The sequence below is a fragment of the Nansenia antarctica genome (assembly GCF_963989245.1).
Source record: "Nansenia antarctica genome assembly, chromosome: 17".
NCBI lineage: Eukaryota > Metazoa > Chordata > Actinopteri > Argentiniformes > Microstomatidae > Nansenia > Nansenia antarctica.
The window spans coordinates 22,778,445-22,801,506 of record NC_137687.1 but is presented as its reverse complement, the minus strand read 5'-3'; the positions used below and the strand labels follow the sequence as shown (position 1 = coordinate 22,801,506).

The 23,062-nt window shown below is 46.1% G+C and overlaps 1 protein-coding gene across 1 annotated transcript in view; it reads right to left on the bottom strand.

Annotated features, from left to right (window-relative positions):
* Window positions 1–6,286: 6,286 nt before the first annotated feature.
* Window positions 6,287–23,062, bottom strand: part of sidt2 (SID1 transmembrane family, member 2) — a 38,666-nt gene continuing 21,890 nt past the window's right edge. Inside the window, exons 14-26 of the mRNA XM_080547603.1 lie at window positions 22,135–22,208; window positions 19,446–19,512; window positions 16,761–16,834; window positions 16,460–16,583; window positions 16,000–16,117; window positions 13,244–13,380; window positions 11,516–11,624; window positions 11,105–11,181; window positions 10,424–10,470; window positions 10,219–10,324; window positions 9,778–9,888; window positions 8,981–9,094; window positions 6,287–6,402 (exon numbers count right to left, since the gene is read on the bottom strand). Of these exons, the coding sequence (XP_080403729.1) occupies window positions 6,340–6,402; window positions 8,981–9,094; window positions 9,778–9,888; window positions 10,219–10,324; window positions 10,424–10,470; window positions 11,105–11,181; window positions 11,516–11,624; window positions 13,244–13,380; window positions 16,000–16,117; window positions 16,460–16,583; window positions 16,761–16,834; window positions 19,446–19,512; window positions 22,135–22,208 (1,221 nt within the window). The 3' untranslated portion in view covers window positions 6,287–6,339. The remainder of the gene's footprint in view (window positions 6,403–8,980; window positions 9,095–9,777; window positions 9,889–10,218; window positions 10,325–10,423; window positions 10,471–11,104; window positions 11,182–11,515; window positions 11,625–13,243; window positions 13,381–15,999; window positions 16,118–16,459; window positions 16,584–16,760; window positions 16,835–19,445; window positions 19,513–22,134; window positions 22,209–23,062) is intronic.

Genomic DNA, 23,062 nt, shown 5'->3' with positions numbered 1-23,062 from the left:
TAGGCACAAACAAGTAGACAGGACAAGCATTTAGCTTAAGGGCATAACATAGGGGGTTAAAAGAGCATACATTAATCATAGGTGGTTAATTCAATTCAACTTTATTCGCCATGTGCAGTGCACTAGGAACATGATTTGGTATTCTACCATACTAAACAAGCTACAGTACATACAACAACAAGACGACAACACCACAATACTCAAGACAGAATATACAGTACCAATATGAGTGGATATTATGAATAAATACTGTACAACTAAGTGCAAGAACATGTAAAGTGCAAGGTACAATGATCAGCAGTTATTGAGAAGGGCTATGGCTTTGGGGAAGAAACTGTTCAAGTGTCACCAGTCCAACTCACTATCCACTAGCTCATACTGACAGTAGCTAACATTGTTAATGTTCATACTGACAGTAGCTAACATTGTTAATGTTCATACTGACAGTAGCTAACATTGTTAATGTTAATGTTCATACTGACAGTAGCTAACATTGTTAATGTTCATACTGACAGTAGCTAACATTGTTAATGTTAATGTTCATACTGACAGTAGCTAACATTGTTAATGTTCATACTGACAGTAGCTAACATTGTTAATGTTAATGTTCATACTGACAGTAGCTATTAATGTTGTTGTTCATACTGACAGTAGCTAATATTGTTAATGTTCATTCAGTTTGCTTATAGATGTAACCAGTGACACTAGTAACGTGTTACTAAGTAACGCGTTACTCTAATCTGAATACTTTTTTTGGTAACTAGTATTCTAACGCGATACTATTTCCAAATCAGTAATCGGATTAAAGTTACTTATTCAAGTGACTGTGCGTTACTATTGCGTTACTACCTCATAACTTAGGCTAAATGCAGTATTTCTTTGTAATGTTCGATAGTAAACAAACATTTCACACACGTGAGCGATTTCAACATCGCTCACGTGTATCACCACGCTGATTGCACAGTGTAAACAGAAGCGTAGCCTACACAACCTGCCTACATCCATCTATTCATCCGTGTCTGGCCTATCACAACCGTGCTACATCCATCTATTCATCCATGTCTGGCCTATCACAACCGTGCTACATCCATCTATTAATCCGTGTCTGGCCTATCACAATCGTGCTACATCCATCTATTCATCCGTGTCTGGCCTATCAAAACCGTGCTACATCCATCTATTCATCCGTGTCGGGCCTATCACAACCTGCCTACATCCATCTATATACTGAGAGGGAGGCAAAGAAAGACTCTTTATTTTGTTGTATTAAGTTATTGTTTAAAGTGTAATTATGTAATTTAAGTTACTGTTAAAATAAAGTGAGTTTTGGCAAAACCAGTTTTCATTTTTATGTTGCGGGGGGGTCGGGTGCCTAGGCAGCTGCCAATAGTAACTAAAAAAGTAACTAGTAATCTAACTTAGTTACTTTTAAAATCAAGTAATCAGTAAAGTAACTAGATTACTTTTTAAAGGAGTAATCAGTAATCAGAATACTTTTTCAAAGTAACTGTGGCAACACTGGATGTAACACAGGTACAGATGATGCAACCTCAGCCATGGTGCACTTCGTATCTAAGCACTTAGAGGACCCTACCTCCTATGTCCGACTCTTATTTGTTGATTTCAGTTCTGCTTTTAACACGATACAGCCGCACCTTTTAATTGAGAAGTTAAATGGGCTTAATGTCCACCCCCTCATTATAAAATGGTATCACTCCTTTTTAACTAACCGCACACAGCGGGTCAGTGTTAATAGCACTCTTTCGGAACCCAGAACCATAAGCACTGGTGCTCCACAGGGTGTAGTCAGTTCCCCTGTGCTCTTTACTTTATACACAAACGAGTGCAGAAGCACCTACCCTAGCAATCGCATCATAACATTTTCGGATGACACTGCCATCCTTGCTTTAATTAAAAAGGACAGTGACCTAATTGACTATTATTCTGAAATCCAGAGGTTTGTTAAATGGTGTGATGTTAACTGCCTTGTTTTAAATGTTAAGAAGACTGAGGAGATGGTGTTCGACCCCAGAGGTGTTGGGGACCACAGGCCTGTGGTCATCCACAAACAATCCATCTCGCAGGTCGCCTCTTACAAGTATCTTGGGGTTTTCATTGACAACTCACTCACCTGGAGCACTCATGTAGACAGCCTTTGTAGCAGATTACAACAACGACTACACTTCCTACGCCGCCTTAGAGTTCATGGTGTTGACCAAAAATGTATGCTACTCTTCTATCAGTCTGTCTTAGAGAGTCTCATCAGATACGGCATTACATCTTGGTTTGGTAACCTATCCGTACAACTAAGGTCCAAACTGGTCCGACTGATGCAGACTGCATGGAAGATCATAGGGGTGAAAGACCACTCATCCCTGCAGTCTATTTTTGAACAGGCTACTCTCAGACAGGCTAATAGAATTCTCATGAATCCCTCTCATGTCCTACATGCAGAGTATGAACTGCTGCCCTCTGGGAGGAGGTTCAGAGTCCCCCGCTCTATAGATTAAACAGATTTAAAAATTATTTTATTCCGGTTTCTGTTAAACTTTTAAACTGCACCAGATGAATGTGAACATATCTTGCTTATCGTTTTATTTCCACTCTTGTTTTAATCAGGGCTGCCTTCTGTTTGTGTTTTATCATTCTGTATTGTCTGTTGCTCTTTGTTGGCTGCTGTGGGGTGCAAGCCCAATACAAATTTCCCAGTGATGGGACAATAAAGTGACTTTTGACTTTTGACTTTGATACTGACAGTAGCTAACATTGTTAATGTTAATGTTCATACTGACAGTAGCTAACATTGTTAATGTTCATACTGACAGTAGCTAACATTGTTAATGTTAATGTTCATACTGACAGTAGCTAACATTGTTAATGTTCATACTGACAGTAGCTAACATTGTTAATGTTCATACTGACAGTAGCTAACATTGTTAATGTTCATACTGACAGTAGCTAACATTGTTAATGTTAATGTTCATACTGACAGTAGCTAACATTGTTAATGTTCATACTGACAGTAGCTAACATTGTTAATGTTCATACTGACAGTAGCTAACATTGTTAACACTAGGAAAGCCGTGAGGTGTTGTAGAGCACCAGTGAGTACCAAAAAAAAATCGACCTTTGCACTCGATCAAATTTCAGGACCCTCCTTTCATGACTTTTCCTAGATATGTGCGTTCTACCACACAGCATCTTTACATTTTCAAAATCGAGTTAGTATAAAGCGATTTTGCAGTATTTCTGTGTGTGTCTGTGTATTTGCCTTGGAATTCGGCTGCCATCTTTTTCTCCAAGGCTGCAATTCTCTTTTATATCAGCAGAGGTAGCAAGGGGACACACACTGTGCTCAACCTTCAGGCTTCAGTGCTGAATTAGATACAGTATAAGACTGATAAGTATGTAACATAATGTGTTTATATATAGGCTATATATAGAAATAGGGATACATAAGATATGTACAGACAGTTCTGAAAATGATAAACTGTACAGTATGTCTCCCAATCCCTTCAGATTTGTTGGAGCTGAGTTTTTTTTTTCACCCAAGTTCCATGCAATAGTGATAAGATATTATGATATGTGTAGCCTATGTACAGTTATGAATGATACACTGCACAGTATGTACCTATCAAGCTGTGTGGTATTACATAGGTACCGCAGCAAAGTAGTTCATCAACGAATATTATATAACAAACGGATATTTATATTATTGTATATAATGTCTTTTTTGTATATCACTGTAGACCACGTTGTAGTAGTAGCCAATTGCAGAGTGTATTAATTATTTTGTTTGTTTGAATCCTCACTGTGTTCATGTTGTGCAGTGAACAAACAATTGTTGGGTGAATAAACTGTCTCTTGCCGGCATGTAATTAGTAGGCAATTGTTTATCACAGATGAATCCTGACAACTGATGGTTGATGCATGGGGGAGGGTCATCTTATTCTCAATGATCTCTTCCTGATCGTTTCCGATCACCACACAAAGGATGCCAATTCCTCCAACAAGCCCTTCAAACCATCCCCCACCAGAAAGGTTGTACTCAACCACGGCAGTTTCAACAATTGCAGAGAGTATACATTATTTTGTTTGTTTACTGCACATTATAAATGAAATGAAAATAGCTGTTGTGAAAAGTGAAAATATAGTGTGTTCATGTTGCAGTGAAATGTCTTTACATAGATATATCAGATGTGATATTTGTACTACAAACAAACACAGACAGAGAGACAGATAATTCAAGTAACATTTTTATTTACTTGCAATGTTCACGTCAATTCTTCCAAGTAAAAAGTATGGTAATTAATATGAACACCAATATATATTAAAAAAAGTAGAAAGTGAATAGGTCGCCGGAGCGCTCAGCGTGGGCGCTGTCAGGTACAATTAGTAGTCTCCTAATCTCGCTACAGTTTGAGCGAGACTGTAACTGTCATTGTTTGAATGAATGAATGAATGGTCTTTATTCGTCATTGATATAGTACAGGTACCAAACAACGACATTTGGGAGGGGGGGCACCCCTGGTGCTAGGAAACTAGGTGCTAGGAACTGGTGCTATAACTGTGTTCATGTTATAATGTTTAGTGAACGAACAATTGTTGGGTGTTTGCCACAAATCGGAATTCTCTTGCCGTGAAATGTGTAGCCTACATCAAATAACATGATGTCGGCGATCTACTAGAACTGCGGGACGACTGCAATGTAGGCTACCATATATATCTGCCATATCATACCGTTTTATATTGAAAAATATGATGGTAAATAAATACATGTGGGACCGATGTATGATATGGCAGAGGTGTGGTGTGTATCAGTCTGTCTCGTTCCAGCGAGTCAACTCGTGTTGACTCAATAAGACATGCGCTCTGCGCTGCGGGCAGTGGGGGAGGGTTGATGGCTCTCGATCGTTTCCGATCAATGAACAAAGACATCGGGTTTCCCCCGCAGTGTGTTTCTGTTGCGTGTTCACGCTTCTTGCGTGACATCGCCATCCAGCGATTTTTGTGGGTCAGTACACACTCCCCCATTGTGAATAGTGGTCGTGTGATTCCACACCTCGTCGCGCTTTAGTAGGTAAAAAAACGTCGCGCCTCTAGTGTTAATGCAATGAACAAACTGTTGGCTCTGGCACCGGGCCTGATTGCCATCAATGCAATAAACGACTAGAAATATCGTGTCCACACGTAGATTATTGACGTGTCCAGACGTCCATTTTTGACGTGTCCACATAGACACGTCAAAAATCTACGTGTGGACACGTAAAAAATGGACGTCTGAACAAGTCAAAAATCTACGTGTGGACACGATATTTCTAGTCGTTTATTGCATTGATGGCTTTCCATTCGATTCTAACCATAAACAACAGAACACTGGTCCAGTACCGTTAGAGAAGAAAACCCTTTATTCAGTAACCGAACGTTGCTTCATGTCGTTGGACTTTCCAATACCTCCTTATTATCGTATCTTACAGTGCAAAAAACCATGTCCTCACCAGGGTTACTGCGGACGTTAGTATTGAAAATACAATCATTTCTTCACTCCCGACCATACCAGCTGTATGACACATATACCAGCCGTTAGACTCAAACAACAGTATCAGTGATTATGTACACGTATAGGTCTGGCTCTGCTCAGGACCACAGAACCAGAGAAAGACTCACATGATTACAACTATGAAGGCCACTGACAGACTGGACATGGAGGATCTCCTCACTCCCACACACACACTCACACACGTACACACGTATGTATACACACACACACACACACACACACGCTCATACATGTACACATGTACACACGTATGTGTATATATACACACACACACACACACACAGCATGTGTACAACACAGCGAGTTCAAATGCATTGATCAAGTTGCAGGTAAATCGTGACGCCGTATAAAATAAATTAATATGAATCATTTCTTTTAAGCAATTAACATCGTTATCATCATGATCATCATCATCATCTTCATCGTGGTCAATATTAAAGGTAAACAGAAACAACAACAGTAATATAGATGGCAACGAGGAGATAGAAGAAACATTGTACGTCTTCGTCGTTCAACCCAAACTCGTTGATTGGCACGCAAAGTGTCCACAGGTCGCCCCCCCGGCTCCCTGGGGGGGGGGCGGGATCACAGTCCTTTGCTCCCAGCTCTGATTGGCTGGTGAGAGGTCTGAGAGACACACACACACACACCCACCCACCCACCCTCCTGCAGTCAGCGAGGCAGGCCATTGGGCGAGGATGTCTTGTTCTGCCAGCGTGTCATGGCTGGCGTTAAGACGTTAAGGTGGAGGAGGAAAAAGTGCTTCTTTTTTTTTTTTTTCAGAAGGCGTAGATCTTGTCTCTCTGGATGAAGTTGAGGTCGTCGTCCATGGTGAGGAGCACCTGCCGGAGACAACCACAAGAGGGCGCTGTGAGTAGCTGAGTCGGTAGTGCGTCGATGTAATAAAAGCAATTCTGATTCTGATAGGCTTTTATTTCATCAAACAACATCTGTTTCACTAGGAAGACACGAGCCTTCACAATAGGAATCAGAATGGTTTTTATTACATCAATGTTCAGGTTTATTCAACATTGGCATTGCAGAAGAATATAGGAATATACGATTAACACTAGAAGAGCCATGAGGGGTCACGGTGACCCCTGTGAGTAAAAAAAATTCTATCTTTGCACTCGATCGAATTTCAGGACCCTCCTTTCATGACTTTACTTAGATATGTGCGTTCTACCACCCAGTAGCACTGGCTACCAGTCTCTCAGAGAATTGAATTCAAAATCCTCCTAATTACATACAAATCACTAAATGGTCTTGGACCAAAATACATATCAGATCTCCTCCCACCCTATATTCCCGCAAGGTCCCTAAGGTCAGCTGAGACTAATCAGCTAATAATTCCAAGAATAAAAACAAAACACGGTGCAGCAGCTTTCAGTCACACTGCCGCATGGTCCTGGAACAAACTCCCTGAAGAAATCAAACAGGCCCAAACCCTTAAAATATTTAAATCTAAGCAAAAAACCTTCATGTTTTGCACCAGTTATGATTAAACACAAACACTTCTATCAATGTCTTTTTTCCATTAACTATTGTCTTTTTAAATGTTTTATCTATTTACTTCTTATATTTGCTTTTACTCATTGTACATTTTATTTTCTTACTATGCTCCTCGTGCTGTATTTTTAGTAATGTATGTAAAGCACTTTGAATTGCCCCTGTTGTATGAAATGTGCTGTACAAATACACTTGCCTTGCCAGTATCCTTACATTTTCAAAATCACTTCAGGATAAGATCGTATAAAGCTCAGTGTTTCCTCCAGGATTTTTCACATTAGTGGCGGAGTGGTGGTCTTTCGCGCGCATAGCGCCACGTTTTTTTTTTTTGCGTGCACGCGCATAAAACGTGTGCACGCGAAAACAATAATCATTTCTTAAATAGCGGTTAAGTCATTAAAGCCGAGCAGGTGATTTTATATAGAAGGTGATCAAATACCAATATTGTTATGTACGACAGTATGTCATTGCAGCACTTTGTTGCACTTTACGACGTCACGTTCTGTACGTCCGTTAGAGCTTTACGACTGTGTGTGTGTGTTGTCAGAATGAATGGCACTTGACAGTAAACGGAGCTCAGTTTGTATACCTGTGTGGATCTACATTTATTAGCATAACACAAACATAATAAATTAGATAGAACAACCCTGTTCATTAATGCTTGAGTTCATGTTCATGTTCGCACTGTTACTGTGTTGTGTGCCAATGCACCCCTGTGATTGGTGGAGGTCACGGGGGGGGCGGGTGCTGTGTGAGACCGTTGGGAGAGAGAGCTCGGGTGAACTAAGAAAGTTGTGTATGAGATAGTTTACAATTAGACGCACAGATTACATGAGAGAAGCTATCTGTCATTATTTCAACCACTGTCCAAGTGGGGACGTTACAATACTTTTGTTTTAGCACGAAACGTTAGCCGCTAGCAGCGTTTTTAGCAGTCACCATTCTTGAGCAAAACACTGATACAAACAAACATTAAAATACTCGTGTCGTCTTGATTTTTTTTTCGATTTCAATGTATGACGCATCATTTGAAAGCTTACCATCTGTAGTTTCAGACTATGTAAACAAACGAAAAATTACGTAAGCAAATGGTTATTATTTATCTGATATAGATACCACTTCTGCGCCGAATGTACCGCCGCCGGCACAAATCCGCACCCGACATTGTAATTACCGTAATTTCTAAACGGTTTGTGCTATCGAAAAAATTCCAACTGTCCCTGAAAGCTGAGATGTTGCACTTCAACCAACATATAGGGTATTACGGTAAAATGTGACGTGACGACATTCTCAGAGTCAGTTTACTCACAGTGATTGACGGAGCGTTCAGGGACGCATGCTTTTTTTCTGTTCTCCGGTCATAATAACTCGCTGCCTTTCTGCGCAGCCTGAATCAAAGTGGACTGTCTGAATCAATTAGTGGTGGAGGAAATTCATTCGTGTCGGCCCGCCACCAATAAATGCATATAGAGGAAACACTGAAGCTGTTTTGCAGTTTTTCTGTGTAGGAGGCAGGCTAAAAAAAGAAGCGCCCTCTAGTGATCTCTGAGTGTAAATAGCAGATTTACATTCTAAAAAGGGGGTCTATTTGACCCCCAAGGCAGCTCTACTAGTAGGTAAAATAGGCACGGCTGTTGTAGTGTTAAAAGCAACAAAATGAAAGTACTACTGCAATGTAGAGAAAACCTAGCACCCCACCATTGTTTTGGTTCCAGCTGCGTAAATAGATGTGGTCGGACTGATTTCCTTGCAGGATCTAATTTTTAAGACCTAGCACCTCATTTTTAGACCGAATAACTGAAATTCAGGACCTTTTCAGGCCTTAGAATTTGGTTTGCTGGATTTTAGACTTAAAGGCTTTTTAAGACCAGCGAGGGAACCCTGCCCCCCCCCCCCCCCCTCTCTCCTCACCAGGAAGGAGCCAAACATGGCGATGGAAGACAGGAAGTGCCAGATGTCGTGGTCGTCGAAGAAGGACAGCAGGATGCACTCCCGGTTGTGCTCACGGGACTCTGCAGGCGTTTTCTACGGCAGGAGAGAGGGGACAACAGGCGGTGAGCAGCACAGTGACCTGGGAGGGTGTGTGGAGGGGCACCGTGGAGAGTAGGATCATGCAGTCTGTCTGGGGTACTGGGAGAGTGTTGTGTGAGTGTGTGTGTGTGTGTGTGTGTGTGTGTGTGTGTGTGTGTGTGTGTGTGTGGTGATTCACTTACTTAGACAAGTGTATTTGTTGTAAGTCGCTATGGATAAAGGCGTCTGCTAAATGGCAAAACATTTTATGTAATGTAAATGTGTGTATATGGTGTGTGTGTGTGTGTGTGTGTGTGTGTGTGTGATAGCAACGATAGCCACTGACAAACATATTCATCACAACACAAGGAAGCTGCGTCATCTTCGCTAGCGAGGACTGCGTGTGTGTGTGTGTGTGTGTGTGTGTCTGTCTGTTTGTGTGTATGTGTGTGTGTGTCTGTGTGTCTGTCTGTGTGTGCGTCTGTGTCTGTGTCTGTCTGTGTGTGTCTGTGTCTGTGTGTGCGTGTGTCTGTCTGTCTGTGTGTGCGTCTGTGTCTGTGTCTGTCTGTGTGTATATGTGTCTGTGTGTGTGTCTGTCTGTGTGTGTCTGTGTGTGCGTGTGTGTCTGTCTGTGTGTGCGTCTGTGTGCGTGTGTGCCTGTCTGTGTGTGTGTGTGTGTGTGTGTGTGTGTGTCTCACCTGCCAGGTGCTGAGTCCCTGGAAGAAGAAGAACAGAGCGAAGCCCCAGACCACGGCGGTGAACAGGATCAACACCAGGGCCAGACACTGGATCCTCTCCCCACTACGCAGCTACACACACACACGCACATGTACACGCACACACCAGACATGCAGACACAGACGCACGCCCGCACGCACGCACACACACAGAGACGCGCACACAGACACACACACACGCACCCACAAATAAATAAATAAATTAATTAATTCTACTAAGCCTTTCTGCAGGCTTAGTAAACATTGGGCCAAATCAGAACATATCTACTGTGTGTTAGCTACTGCTCAGGTTGACTTTGCTAGCTATCATGAGGGTGACGTCTGTCTCTCTCGCACGCACGCACGCACGCAACACACACACACACACACACACACACACACACACACACACACCCCCCTCACCTTCATGATGATGTAGAAGGTGAAGTAGAGGAGCAGGTTCAAGATGGCGATGGCCAGCAGGTAGGAGGCAAAGTCGTTAGGCCTCACAATCAGACCAAAGGCAGCCCTGGAGACACACACACACACACACACATACACAGGTGATTTACATGAGCAGTATAGTGTATGAGAGTGTGTGTATCTATAATAAATGATGAATACTCACAGAGACCAGTTGACTATGTTCCCCATCACCAGCAGAACCATACGATCCTGACAGAGAGAGAGAGAGAGGGGGGGGGGGGGAGAGAGAGATAGAGAGAGGGGGGGAGAGAGAGATAGAGAGAGGGGGGGAGAGAGCGACAGAGAGAGAGAGGGGGGGGGGGAGAGAGAGACAGAGAGAGAGAGAGGGGGGGGAGGGGGGGAGAGAGAGACAGAGAGAGAGGGGGGTGAGAGAGAGGGAGAAAGAGACAGAGAGAGAGAAAGAAAGAAAGAAAGAAAGAGAAAAAGAGTGAGAGAGAAACACAGAAGGTAAACATTAACTGCTGGGTGTAGGAGGCAGTGATTATGTAGTGGTAGTGACTATGTTGGTAGTGACTATGTTGGGGGAGCCCCCCCTCCTAAATGTCGTTGTATGGTACCTGTACTGTATTAATGACAATAAAGACCATTCATTCATTCATTCATGTTGGTAGTGTCTTTGTTGTATGAGTTTGACATGTAGTCAAGAGACATTAACAGTGCAGCAGCATATATTCGCTTTACAATGGCCTCTCATTCACCCGTTCACACACACATTCACACACCAAGCCACCATGCGAGACGCTGGCCCGCTCATTGGGAGCAATTTGGGGTTCAGTGTCTTGCCCAAGGACACCTCGACACATGGTTTGTATAGCACACTCACAATATACATGGGCCCGCTGCATTGCCTGATGCAGTCGGTGTAGATCACGTACACAATCCTTCTGAGGATCCCAGAGTCTGAAAGCACAAACAAAAGCTGTGAGGAAAAGGGTGCAGTAGTACTATGTAGTACAGCTGGGTGCTAACAGGCTACATGCTAACCCTTACCCAGCCTCCAGCGGCCCATGTAGCACAGCTGGGTGCTAACAGGCTACATGCTAACCCTTACCCAGCCTCCAGCGGCCCATGTAGCACAGCTGGGTGCTAACAGGCTACATGCTAACCCTTACCCAGCCTCCAGCGGCCCATGTAGTACAGCTGGGTGCTAACAGGCTACATGCTAACCCTTACCCAGCCTCCAGCGGCCCATGTAGTACAGCTGGGTGCTAACAGGCTACATGCTAACCCTTACCCAGCCTCCAGCGGCCCATGTAGTACAGCTGGGTGCTCAGCAGTAGGGTGGCCAGGATGTGGATGACTGAGAACACGATCCAGAACACCATGTTGCCCTTCCCAAACACCTGCAGGGAACACACACACACACACACCACACACACCACACACACACACACACACACCACACACACACACACACACCACACACCACACACACCACACACACACACACACACACACACAGAGGCAACATCAGTTGGGTGTACCGTGTACCGTATGTCTGTGTGTGTGTGTGTGTGTGTGTGTGTGTGTCTGCGTGTGTCTGTGTGTGTGTGTGTGTCTCACCAGTAAAAAGCAGGGGAAGATACTAATGGCACTTTTCCACTACCGTACCGTACGAGCCCGGTTTGTTTTGCTTTCTCCACTGCCAACCGAGCCGTGCCGGGCCGAAGTACCCGTGCTGGTTCTAGCTGCCCTTCCTGACTAGGAGTGAGAGGTACTACCCCTGCCAGGCTGTGTGTGACGTGAGTTCGCCGCTAACCACCAAGATTTCGCTCTCGGAAAATGTCATTTACTTTTTCTGTAATTACTGTATTATTTCTGTAAAGATTTGAAAAATTATGATAACCATCTTATTATCTTAGTTTAATGTCATTTCAATGCATCATAGAACTTTTCTTTACAACAAGCATAACGAAAAAATTACAGCGCTATTATGCCGATGTGCTGTGCCTATGCTAGAACGTTCCACAGTCCGTTCCGCGCTTCATCATCCCCCTTCTAAAACTGCCATCCCCCCTTTCCATCCCTTATGTCATTTTATCAATGAACGTGGTATTACTGCTATTTCAACATTTAGTTTTGCCGTATCGTTTTTGGAGTCATGTGGTCGGCGATTGGGTGCGTTTTTCGAGAACGATGACGCGGACACCCACACATGTATTGTGGTTTACTTAATACTGTTCAGCTGCACTTGAGGTCACATTCAATATACTTGTGCTATATAGGCTAAATAAAATCTAAATACAATTATGAAAGCGGCAAGTAACAGGCACGTAACATCCATATGCTGTATAAATAAAGACTACCAGCAAGACACTTGAGCACTCAAGTCATATCTGCGCGTTTGTCACAGGGTGTCATCCTGTTCCTCTGCAACCAATGAGGAGATTGTATGAGCGCCCCGGCGTCAGTCCAATGGAAGCGTCAAGCACAGCCTTTCTGTAGAAATGTTTTAAGGCTGATCTGTGCATGATAGTGCTACATTTCCCCCCTTTGAGTTGTATAGCGGCACTTATTAAAAGTGAAGTACTCTTATGACACTTAACTCCTCCTACTGTCCCGGTCGCTCCAAGTCTGTTGTGTATAATGGAGAAGCGTTTCTGAAAGTACGGGTAGGATACAAATGCGTGCCGTACCGGTGTGGTCAATGGAAAAGCGCCATATCTGTTATTGCATGTATACATGTTTTTTTTGTTTGTTTGTGTTTATGTGACATTGTCTGTGTGTGTGTGTGTGTGGGTGTGTTTCTGTCTCTGTCTCTGTGTGTGCGTGTGTGTGTGTGTGTGTGTGTGTGTGCGTGTGCGTGTCTGTCTGTGTGTGTCTATGTGTGTGTGTGTGCGTGTATACATGTTTTTTTGTTTGTTTGTGTTTATGTGACATTGTCTGTGTGTGTGTGTGTGTGTGTGTGTGTGTGTGTGTGTGTGTGTATGTGTGTGTGTGTGTGTGTGTGCGTGCTGCTCACCACTCCCAGCACAGAGCAGAAGATGACTGCGGCCAGACAGGCGTACGCGGTGTAAGCGCTGGCGTTGATGTCAGGGTGTCTCTTCTGATACAGCTTCAGCATACACAGCCCTGCTATCATATACATGAAGGACGTGTCTATGTGAGAGAGAGAGAGAGAGAGAGAGAGAGAGAGAGAGAGAGAGAGAGAGAGAGAGAGAGACACACACACACACACACACACACACACACACACACAACTTTAATCCTCCCATTAGAGCTAGGTGATGCTCTATCTCCCTGGTCTCACTACAACAGTCCAGAGGGTTCTACCACAGTCCAGAGGGTTCTAAAAGGAAGACTCACTTTAGTGTTTAACAACAAAGATCAAAGAGAGTTACTCCATCATTAAACACCAGTTTAATTCGCTTTGAAATGTTTCCATTGTGGTGGAGCCAAGTGGACAGGATGGCGCTCTCTTAAGACATTTTTGGGGCAAACCTGTTAATACGTTGTAGACACATTCAGCACTACTTTACCTTGTTAGCAGGCTCACAAAACAAGCTGTGTTAGTTGACTAGCGATGTGTCGTTGATTTTCAACAACGCTGAAATGTATTCACATTTTTCAGAATAAAAGTCAGAACATTAAATGGGCTGCCGACTTGTTCCTGGTTTCACCAGACTGTGTCATGTATGGGTCTAGAGGAGGTGTCATGTATGGGTCTAGAGGAGGGTCATGTATGGGTCTAGAGGAGGTGTCATGTATGGGTCTAGAGGAGGTGTCATGTATGGGTCTAGAGGAGGGTCATGTATGGGTCTAGAGGAGGTGTCATGTATGGGTCTAGAGGAGGTGTCATGTATGGGTCTAGAGGAGGGTCATGTATGGGTCTAGAGGAGGAGGTGTCATGTATGGGTCTAGAGGAGGGTCATGTATGGGTCTAGAGGAGGAGGTGTCATGTATGGGTCTAGAGGAGGGTCATGTATGGGTCTAGAGGAGGAGGGTCATGTATGGGTCTAGAGGAGGGTCATGTATGGGTCTAGAGGAGGGGTCATGTATGGGTCTAGAGGAGGTGTCATGTATGGGTCTAGAGGAGGGGTCACGTATGGGTCTAGAGGAGGGGTCACGTATGGGTCTAGAGGAGGGGTCACGTATGGGTCATGTATGGGTCTAGAGGAGGTGTCATGTATGGGTCTAGAGGAGGTGTCATGTATGGGTCTAGAGGAGGTGTCATGTATGGGGGTCTAGAGGAGGAGGGGTCATGTATGGGTCTAGAGGAGGTGTCATGTATGGGTCTAGAGGAGGTGTCATGTATGGGTCTAGAGGAGGTGTCATGTATGGGTCTAGAGGAGGAGGTGTCATGTATGGGTCTAGAGGAGGGTCATGTATGGGTCTAGAGGAGGGTCATGTATGGATCTAGAGGAGGGTGTCATGTATGGGTCTAGAGGAGGGTCATGTATGGGTCTAGAGGAGGTGTCATGTATGGGTCTAGAGGAGGTGTCATGTATGGGTCTAGAGGAGGGTGTCATGTATGGATCTAGAGGAGGGTGTCATGTATGGGTCTAGAGGTGGTGTCATGTATGGGTCTAGAGGTGGTGTCATGTATGGGTCTAGAGGAGGTGTCATGTATGGGTCTAGAGGTGGTGTCATGTATGGGTCTAGAGGAGGTGTCATGTATGGGTCTAGAGGAGGGTCATGTTTAAATTTTGCCATTTAGCAGACGCTTTTATCCAAAGCGACTTACAATTACGAATTACAGGGACATTCCCCCTGGAGTAACTGAGGGCTAAGTGCCTTACCCAAGGGCACACTAGTAGTGGTGAGGCTTCAGGCGGGATTTGAACTCACAACCTTCCGATCCCAAGTCCAACTCACTATCCACTAGACCACCACGACCCCCTGGGTCTAGAGGAGGTGTCATGTATGGGGGTCTAGAGGAGGAGGGTCATGTATGGGTCTAGAGGTGGTGTCATGTATGGGTCTAGAGGAGGGGTCATGTATGGGTCTAGAGGAGGTGTCATGTATGGGTCTAGAGGAGGGGTCATGTATGGGTCTAGAGGAGGGTCATGTATGGGTCTAGAGGAGGGGTCATGTATGGGTCTAGAGGAGGGGTCATGTATGGGTCTAGAGGTGGTGTCATGTATGGGTCTAGAGGAGGTGTCATGTATGGGTCTAGAGGAGGGTCATGTATGGGTCTAGAGGAGGGTCATGTATGGGTCTAGAGGAGGGTCATGTATGGGTCTAAAGGAGGGTCATGTATGGGTCTAGAGGAGGTGTCATGTATGGGTCTAGAGGAGGGTCATGTATGGGTCTAGAGGAGGAGGTGTCATGTATGGGTCTAGAGGAGGGTCATGTATGGGTCTAGAGGAGGGGTCATGTATGGGTCTAGAGGAGGGTCATGTATGGGTCTAGAGGAGGGTCATGTATGGGTCTAGAGGAGGAGGTGTCATGTATGGGTCTAGAGGAGGGTCATGTATGGGTCTAGAGGAGGGGTCATGTATGGGTCTAGAGGAGGGTCATGTATGGGTCTAGAGGAGGGTCATGTATGGGTCTAGAGGAGGTGTCATGTATGGGTCTAGAGGAGTGTCATGTATGGGTCTAGAGGAGGGTCATGTATGGGTCTAGAGGAGGGGTCATGTATGGGTCTAGAGGAGGGTCATGTATGGGTCTAGAGGAGGGGTCATGTATGGGTCTAGAGGAGGGGTCATGTATGGGTCTAGAGGAGGGTCATGTATGGGTCTAGGGGAGGGGTCATGTATGGGTCTAGAGGAGGATTACCAAACTGGAAGTTGGTGTAGTTGGGGCAGACATGGTAGCAGGCGCTCAGCAGCCCCTCCATCATCAGGGCCGTGCCCATGGCGTAGAACAGACCAAAGTGCTTAGGAATGCCACACTCCTGGGGAGGGAGGGAGGGAGGGACAGACGGACGGAGGGACAGACAGACAGTCAGTCAGTGGGACAGACAGGGTTACAGAGGTACAGAGAGAAGGGGACAGACAGACAGATGGACAATCAGAACAGACAGGGTCACAGAGGGACAGACAGACAGACATAGGGACAGAGGGACATACAGTGGGACAAGGGGAGAGAGGGACAGTCAGAGAGGCAGTCAGACAGACAGACAGACAGGGAGGGAGGGAGGGAGGACAGAGGCCTATATTAGTTTGGTTTATAACCCCATGACTGTATTGGGTGATGGTGTCTAGAGCAGGCTAACGTGGCTCTCTGTCGCCCTCACCAGGGCGTTGAGGTCGTTGCGCACCAGCGCCCTCTGGTGGACGATGTCCCTCTGCAGCACGATGAGCAGGAAGAGGAGCCCCAGCATCACGTAACCAAGGTTACTCAGGATGTTGTTGAAGGCGCTGGACACAGAGGGGGGGGGGGTGGACAAGACAAGACACAGCGCAGGCCAGGGTCAGACAGCAGGCCAGGGTCCGACAGGCCAGGGTCAGACAGGAGGGGAGGCAGGGGGAGGGAACCTGGGTTCACTCTGGAATCTAACATAGCTTCTTTTATTTAAACACACACACACCGCGTACCTCAGAGCCCCCAGGGGGTGTGCACACAGGAAGTTGTAATAACAGATGTCCTGGTTTCCTGTCACATTAACAACCTGAGGAGGAGACGACAGGAGCCTGTTAATAATACACACACACACACACACACACACACACACACACACACACACACACGACTTGGGGAAAAAATCTAATTGCGATTATTCTGACAGATTACATTTTTTTTAAGAGGTTTTTGTAAAGTGCGGCCATATCTCCGGCTAGGAAGGTCGTATCAACGTGCAGTTTGTTTGTACATCTTCAGGGGACTTAGGAGCACAAATTGGCTCCCGTCTCTAGCAGCCCCACAGCCCGAGTTACGAGTGAAAGAACTACATGAAACTTACGTTGGGTTGCTTTAAAGTCAAGCTTCAGTTTTAAATTCACTGTGTAATAGATTTAAAACATGTGATGGAGCATTACTAACCTGACTCAGATGGTTTGTTTCACACAACCATCTAGGAAAGCTTCATTAGAAGCTGTTTGAAAAAGGGCGGGCACTTTCAAAAATACTTGGCATTGGATGAATCTGTCTATCACCTTCTATCATGGGCTAATTTCAGAGAGCATTACCACATGATACCATCAAACTGTTAACTGCTCTAATTCTTTTTTATTTTTTATTAGTTTTTTCAGATTTTATCCCTTTTTCACCCCAATTTGGTATCCAATTGAACCCAACCTAGCATCCAATTATCCCCTGCCTATTGCGTAGGATCCGCCGCACGACCCCGTGGCCGGCAGCCCCAGAGGAGATCGCCAGGCAGACTAGCTGACTGGCTCCTCGAGCCCAGCACCGTTATTCCGGCACCCCGGGGGCGCTGTTGCGCGACGGATCCTTGTCCGGAAATAGTCCTATACCGCCCTCTGGAGCGGCCGCTCAATATGCCGCTCCCTGTGTGCCACGGCCATATCCGGGTCTGGCGAGACCGGGATTCGATCCCAGTCCCCGGTGGGCAGCTTGCACTAGTGGCTAGTGCTTAGACCGCTACGCCACCGCGGGGCAGCAACTGCTCTAATTCTAATGCAAGGATGAGAACTTAAAAGATATGAATTGGAACAACATATTTATTTCATGTTTTTTTTAAACAGCTGTGATTTTGTTTCTCTCAACAAGTGTCCAAATGTTTTAACAATTCCAATATGAAAATAAAATAGGACCTTTCTACAAACAAGGTTATTCAATTATGGCTCAGGAGCAGCATCTAAATATTGCACATACTGCAATCAAGTTAAATAAAGTGATAATAAAAATGTCCAGTAAAGAATAATAGGTCCTTTCTGTAAACATTGAAATAGATAAAGCAGGACAGTATACCGTTTGCAGGCAACTCTTCAACTCAAAGTCGTAATGTATGAAGTGCACGGTGAGACTGAGATACGGCTCGGTCGTCCTGCCCGACAGATCGGTTGTTGCATAGTACTCAACATTTTTCAGCTCCGTCTCAAGTATCTTCCTACATTCCGCATACGTTTCTGGGATGGCCACATGACTAAAGTATGTGCGGGAGGGAACCGCATATCTTTTATCCAGCGTTTGGATGAGTTTTTTTTTAAACCCTTCGTTGCTCACAGTGTTAATAGACACCATGTCTTTAGCAAGGTAGTGCGTGATGGAATTGGTTATTTCACGGTGCCTTCGTGAGCCCTTTTCATACGGCGTAACAGACGCAAACGACTCTAAAACACTAGGGGCCAGTTTCACAGACAAGGCTTAAGCCTAATCCTGGACTAAAAAGCATCTTCAATGGAGATTTTACATTGAAAGTGTGATTTAGTCCAGGACTAGGCTTAAGCCTTGTCTGTGAAACCGGCCCTAGGTTGCTTAACGTTAGACTGGGCTACGGGACTTTCACTTAACTCTCGGTTTCTGACCGTACACTCGTCATAGAGCTGCATGTGATTTTTTTTTTTTTTTTTTTTCTTTTTTCAGATTTTATCCCTTTTTCACCCAATTTGGTAGCCAATTTAACCCAACTTAGCATCCAATTATCCCCTGCCTATTGCATTGGATCCGCCGCCCGACCCCGTGGCCGGCAGTCCCAGAGGAGGGCGCCAGGCAGACTAGGCTGACTGGCTCCTCGAGCCCAGTACCGTTATTCCGGCACCCCAGGGGGCGGTGTTGCGCGACGGATCCTAGTCCAGAAATACTCCTATACCCTCCCTCGGAAGCGGCCGGCCAATATGCCGCTTCCCGTGTGCCTCGGCCATATTCTGGATCTGGCGAGCATGTGATACTTTTTCAAGTGCTGATACAGGTTTGTGGTGTTGCCTCTGGATGTAGCGATTGTTCCACGACAGGTTGTGCACAACACCTGCTGTTGTTGCACATCTGTCGTCCTAAACCCGAAATACTTCCATACAACAGAAGTGCTGTTTTTGAAGCGATTTATCCACACCATTAATGTTGCTAGCTACTGAAACGTCTTCACAGATTCACACGTGGGCATTTCACGTGCAGTGTTGTTGTTCTTGGGTGTGTGCGTTCATTGACGTTGAATCCGACGCGCTGTATAATGTATCCCAAATCGCAGGCTTTGCGATTTGATAATCGCATCATCTCAAATCGCGATTTCGATTTAAAATCGATTAATCGTGCAGCCCTAACACACACACACACACACACACACACACACACACACACACACACACACACACACACAGTACCGTCTGATAGGTGATGACCAGCTGCACCACGGGGAGAGCGTAGAACACGGCGATGGTGGCGATGTTCCTGAGGAGAGAGAGAAGACCTCCATCACCCCAGACCTCCATCACCCCAGACCTCCATCACCCCAGACCTCCATCACCCCAGACCTCCATCACCCCAGACCCCCATCACCCCAGACCCCCATCACCCCAGACCTCCATCACCCCAGACCTCCATCACCCCAGACCCCCATCACCCCAGACCTCCATCACCCCATCACCCCAGACCTCCATCACCCCAGACCTCCATCACCCCAGACCTCCATCACCCCAGACCTCCATCACCCCAGACCTCCATCACCCCAGACCCCCATCTACCCAGACCTCCATCACCCCATCACCCCAGACCTCCATCACCCCATCACCCCAGACCTCCATCACCCCAGACCTCCATCACCCCAGACCTCCATCACCCCAGACCTCCATCACCCCAGACCTCCATCACCCCAGACCCCCATCACCCCAGACCTCCATCACCCCAGACCTCCATCACCCCAGACCTCCATCACCCCAGACCCCCATCACCCCAGACCCCCATCTACCCAGACCTCCATCACCCCAGACCTCCATCACCCCAGACCTCCATCACCCCAGACCTCCATCACCCCAGACCTCCATCACCCCAGACCTCCATCACCCCAGACCCCCATCACCCCAGACCCCCATCACCCCAGACCCCCATCTACCCAGACCTCCATCACCCCAGACCCCCATCTACCCAGACCTCCATCACCCCAGACCTCCATCACCCCAGACCCCCATCACCCCAGACCTCCATCACCCCAGACCTCCATCACCCCAGACCTCCATCACCCCAGACCTCCATCACCCCAGACCTCCATCACCCCAGACCTCCATCACCCCAGACCTCCAGACCTCCATCACCCCATCACCCCAGACCTCCATCTACCCAGACCTCCATCACCCCAGACCTCCATCACCCAGACCTCCATCTACCCAGACCTCCATCACCCCAGACCCCCATCTACCCAGACCTCCATCACCCCAGACCTCCATCACCCAGACCTCCATCTACCCAGACCTCCATCACCCCAGACCTCCATCACCCCAGACCTCCATCACCCCAGACCCCAGACCCCAGACCTCCATCTACCCAGACCTCCATCACCCCAGACCCCCATCTACCCAGACCTCCATCACCCCAGACCTCCATCACCCCAGACCCCCATCTACCCAGACCTCCATCACCCCAGACCTCCATCTACCCAGACCTCCATCACCCCAGACCTCCATCACCCCATCACCCCAGACCTCCATCACCCCAGACCTCCATCACCCCAGACCTCCATCACCCCAGACCTCCATCACCCCAGACCTCCATCACCCCAGACCTCCATCTACCCAGACCCCCATCACCCCAGACCTCCATCACCCCAGACCTCCATCACCCCAGACCTCCATCACCCCATCACCCCAGACCTCCATCACCCCAGACCTCCATCACCCCAGACCTCCATCACCCCAGACCCCCATCTACCCAGACCTCCATCACCCCAGACCTCCATCACCCCAGACCCCCATCTACCCAGACCCCCATCTACCCAGACCTCCATCACCCCAGACCCCCATCACCCCAGACCTCCATCACCCCAGACCTCCATCACCCCAGACCTCCATCACCCCAGACCTCCATCTACCCAGACCCCCATCACCCCAGACCTCCATCACCCCAGACCTCCATCACCCCAGACCTCCATCACCCCAGACCTCCATCACCCCAGACCTCCATCACCCCAGACCTCCATCACCCCAGACCCCCATCACCCCAGACCCCCATCACCCCAGACCTCCATCTACCCAGACCTCCATCACCCCAGACCTCCATCTACCCAGACCTCCATCACCCCATCTACCCAGACCTCCATCACCCCATCTACCCAGACCTCCATCACCCCAGACCTCCATCACCCCAGACCTCCATCTACCCAGACCTCCATCACCCCAGACCTCCATCACCCCAGACCTCCATCTACCCAGACCTCCATCTACCCAGACCCTACACTCACATTTATTTATTTTTACACATTAAAAATAAAGAAAAACCATTGAATGAGATGGTGTGTCCAAACATTTGACTGGTACTGTAACAGTCAAAAGGGTGGTGTATATATATATATACATATATTTGTATGTTTACATGTTTGTTTGTTTAAGTAATCCTTCCTTCTTCTAGCCTTGTGACTGCCAATGGCCCCTGGCCCTAGGACAGCTTCTTTCTAATGATGACTGTATAGACCATTCACTTACTTAGACAAATGTACATGTTGTAAAAAAAACAACAACAATGTGGTGAGAGAGCATGAGAAGGAGAGGGCATGGCTAACTAATGCTAGCTTGCAAATCTTTTACATCAGCTTTTATTTTATTTATTTGTATTCTCCCCTTGTGAGTACAAGTCCAGGAAAAGAAAAATGACAATGAGTCATGTGGGGGGACAGAATGGCTTCTCACCTCCCTCACACACAAAACAAGGATATCCTTAGGTGGTCCACTACATTTCAAACTATTTATCGCTCCTTTGAGGATTTCTTTTTTTTCCATTGTCATTTATAGCACTACGGTCACCTGACAGTAGCTGATGAGTGAAAAGGGAAAACAGATAATAAAGAAACACAAAGTAACTCACCAGAAGTAAATCTGGTACTTTTTACTCAGAACCCTCTTGTCCTTCCGTGAAAGGTCCGACACCCAAATGTACTTCTGCACAGGGGAGAAGACAGACGGGTCAGAACCAGGTTAGGAGATGAATGAATGAATGAACTTTATTGTCATTGTACGGGTACAACGAAATTGAAATGCAAACCCTAGGTGCTAACAATCAAAACACCATCCTAAGATAATAAAACACAGTTCTTAAGATAATAAAAAACAAGAATGAGACATAAATAGACATAAATAGGGGGATATACCTAAGTAATTGGTAGGAATCTGAGTATGTATCTATTATGTAAACGTATATACTTATATATGTTACGGTACATGTGGGAAAACTAGGGTTAGGGTTAGGTGCTAGGGTGCTAGGGTTTAGGGTTAGGGTTAGACATGCCAGCATGTACCAAGTCACCCTAGCACCTAACCCTAGTTTTCCCACATGTACCGTAACATATACACACTATTATGGCCTATTCACAGGGGGGTATATAAACAGGGGGGGTGTTAGCATGTAACTATGTACTTGGACCACAAAGCCTCAGACAGACCAGGGTGGTCATCGGGGGAGGACAGACTCACAGAGAAGGGTGTATTGTCTTGACAAAATATGCAAATTCGGTATTCAGTTTTATAATTGTTTTCCCAGTTTTGTTATATCCTTTTAAGAAAAGGAGCATTACAGTGCAAAAACAGAGCACCGGCACACTAAAATCGGTGCAAAAAACATTGTTTATTGCGCAAGCTTCCGGTCATAGACCTTCTTCAGGCATATTTTATTGATAATCTTCAGTTTTAGCACCTTAGTTCAGTCTGATCACGGATGAGCTGTGATATTCTCACTATTTTGAAAGAAAAGGAGGCATTGTCATTTATTTTAACATGTTCAAATGTTATTAGGCAGA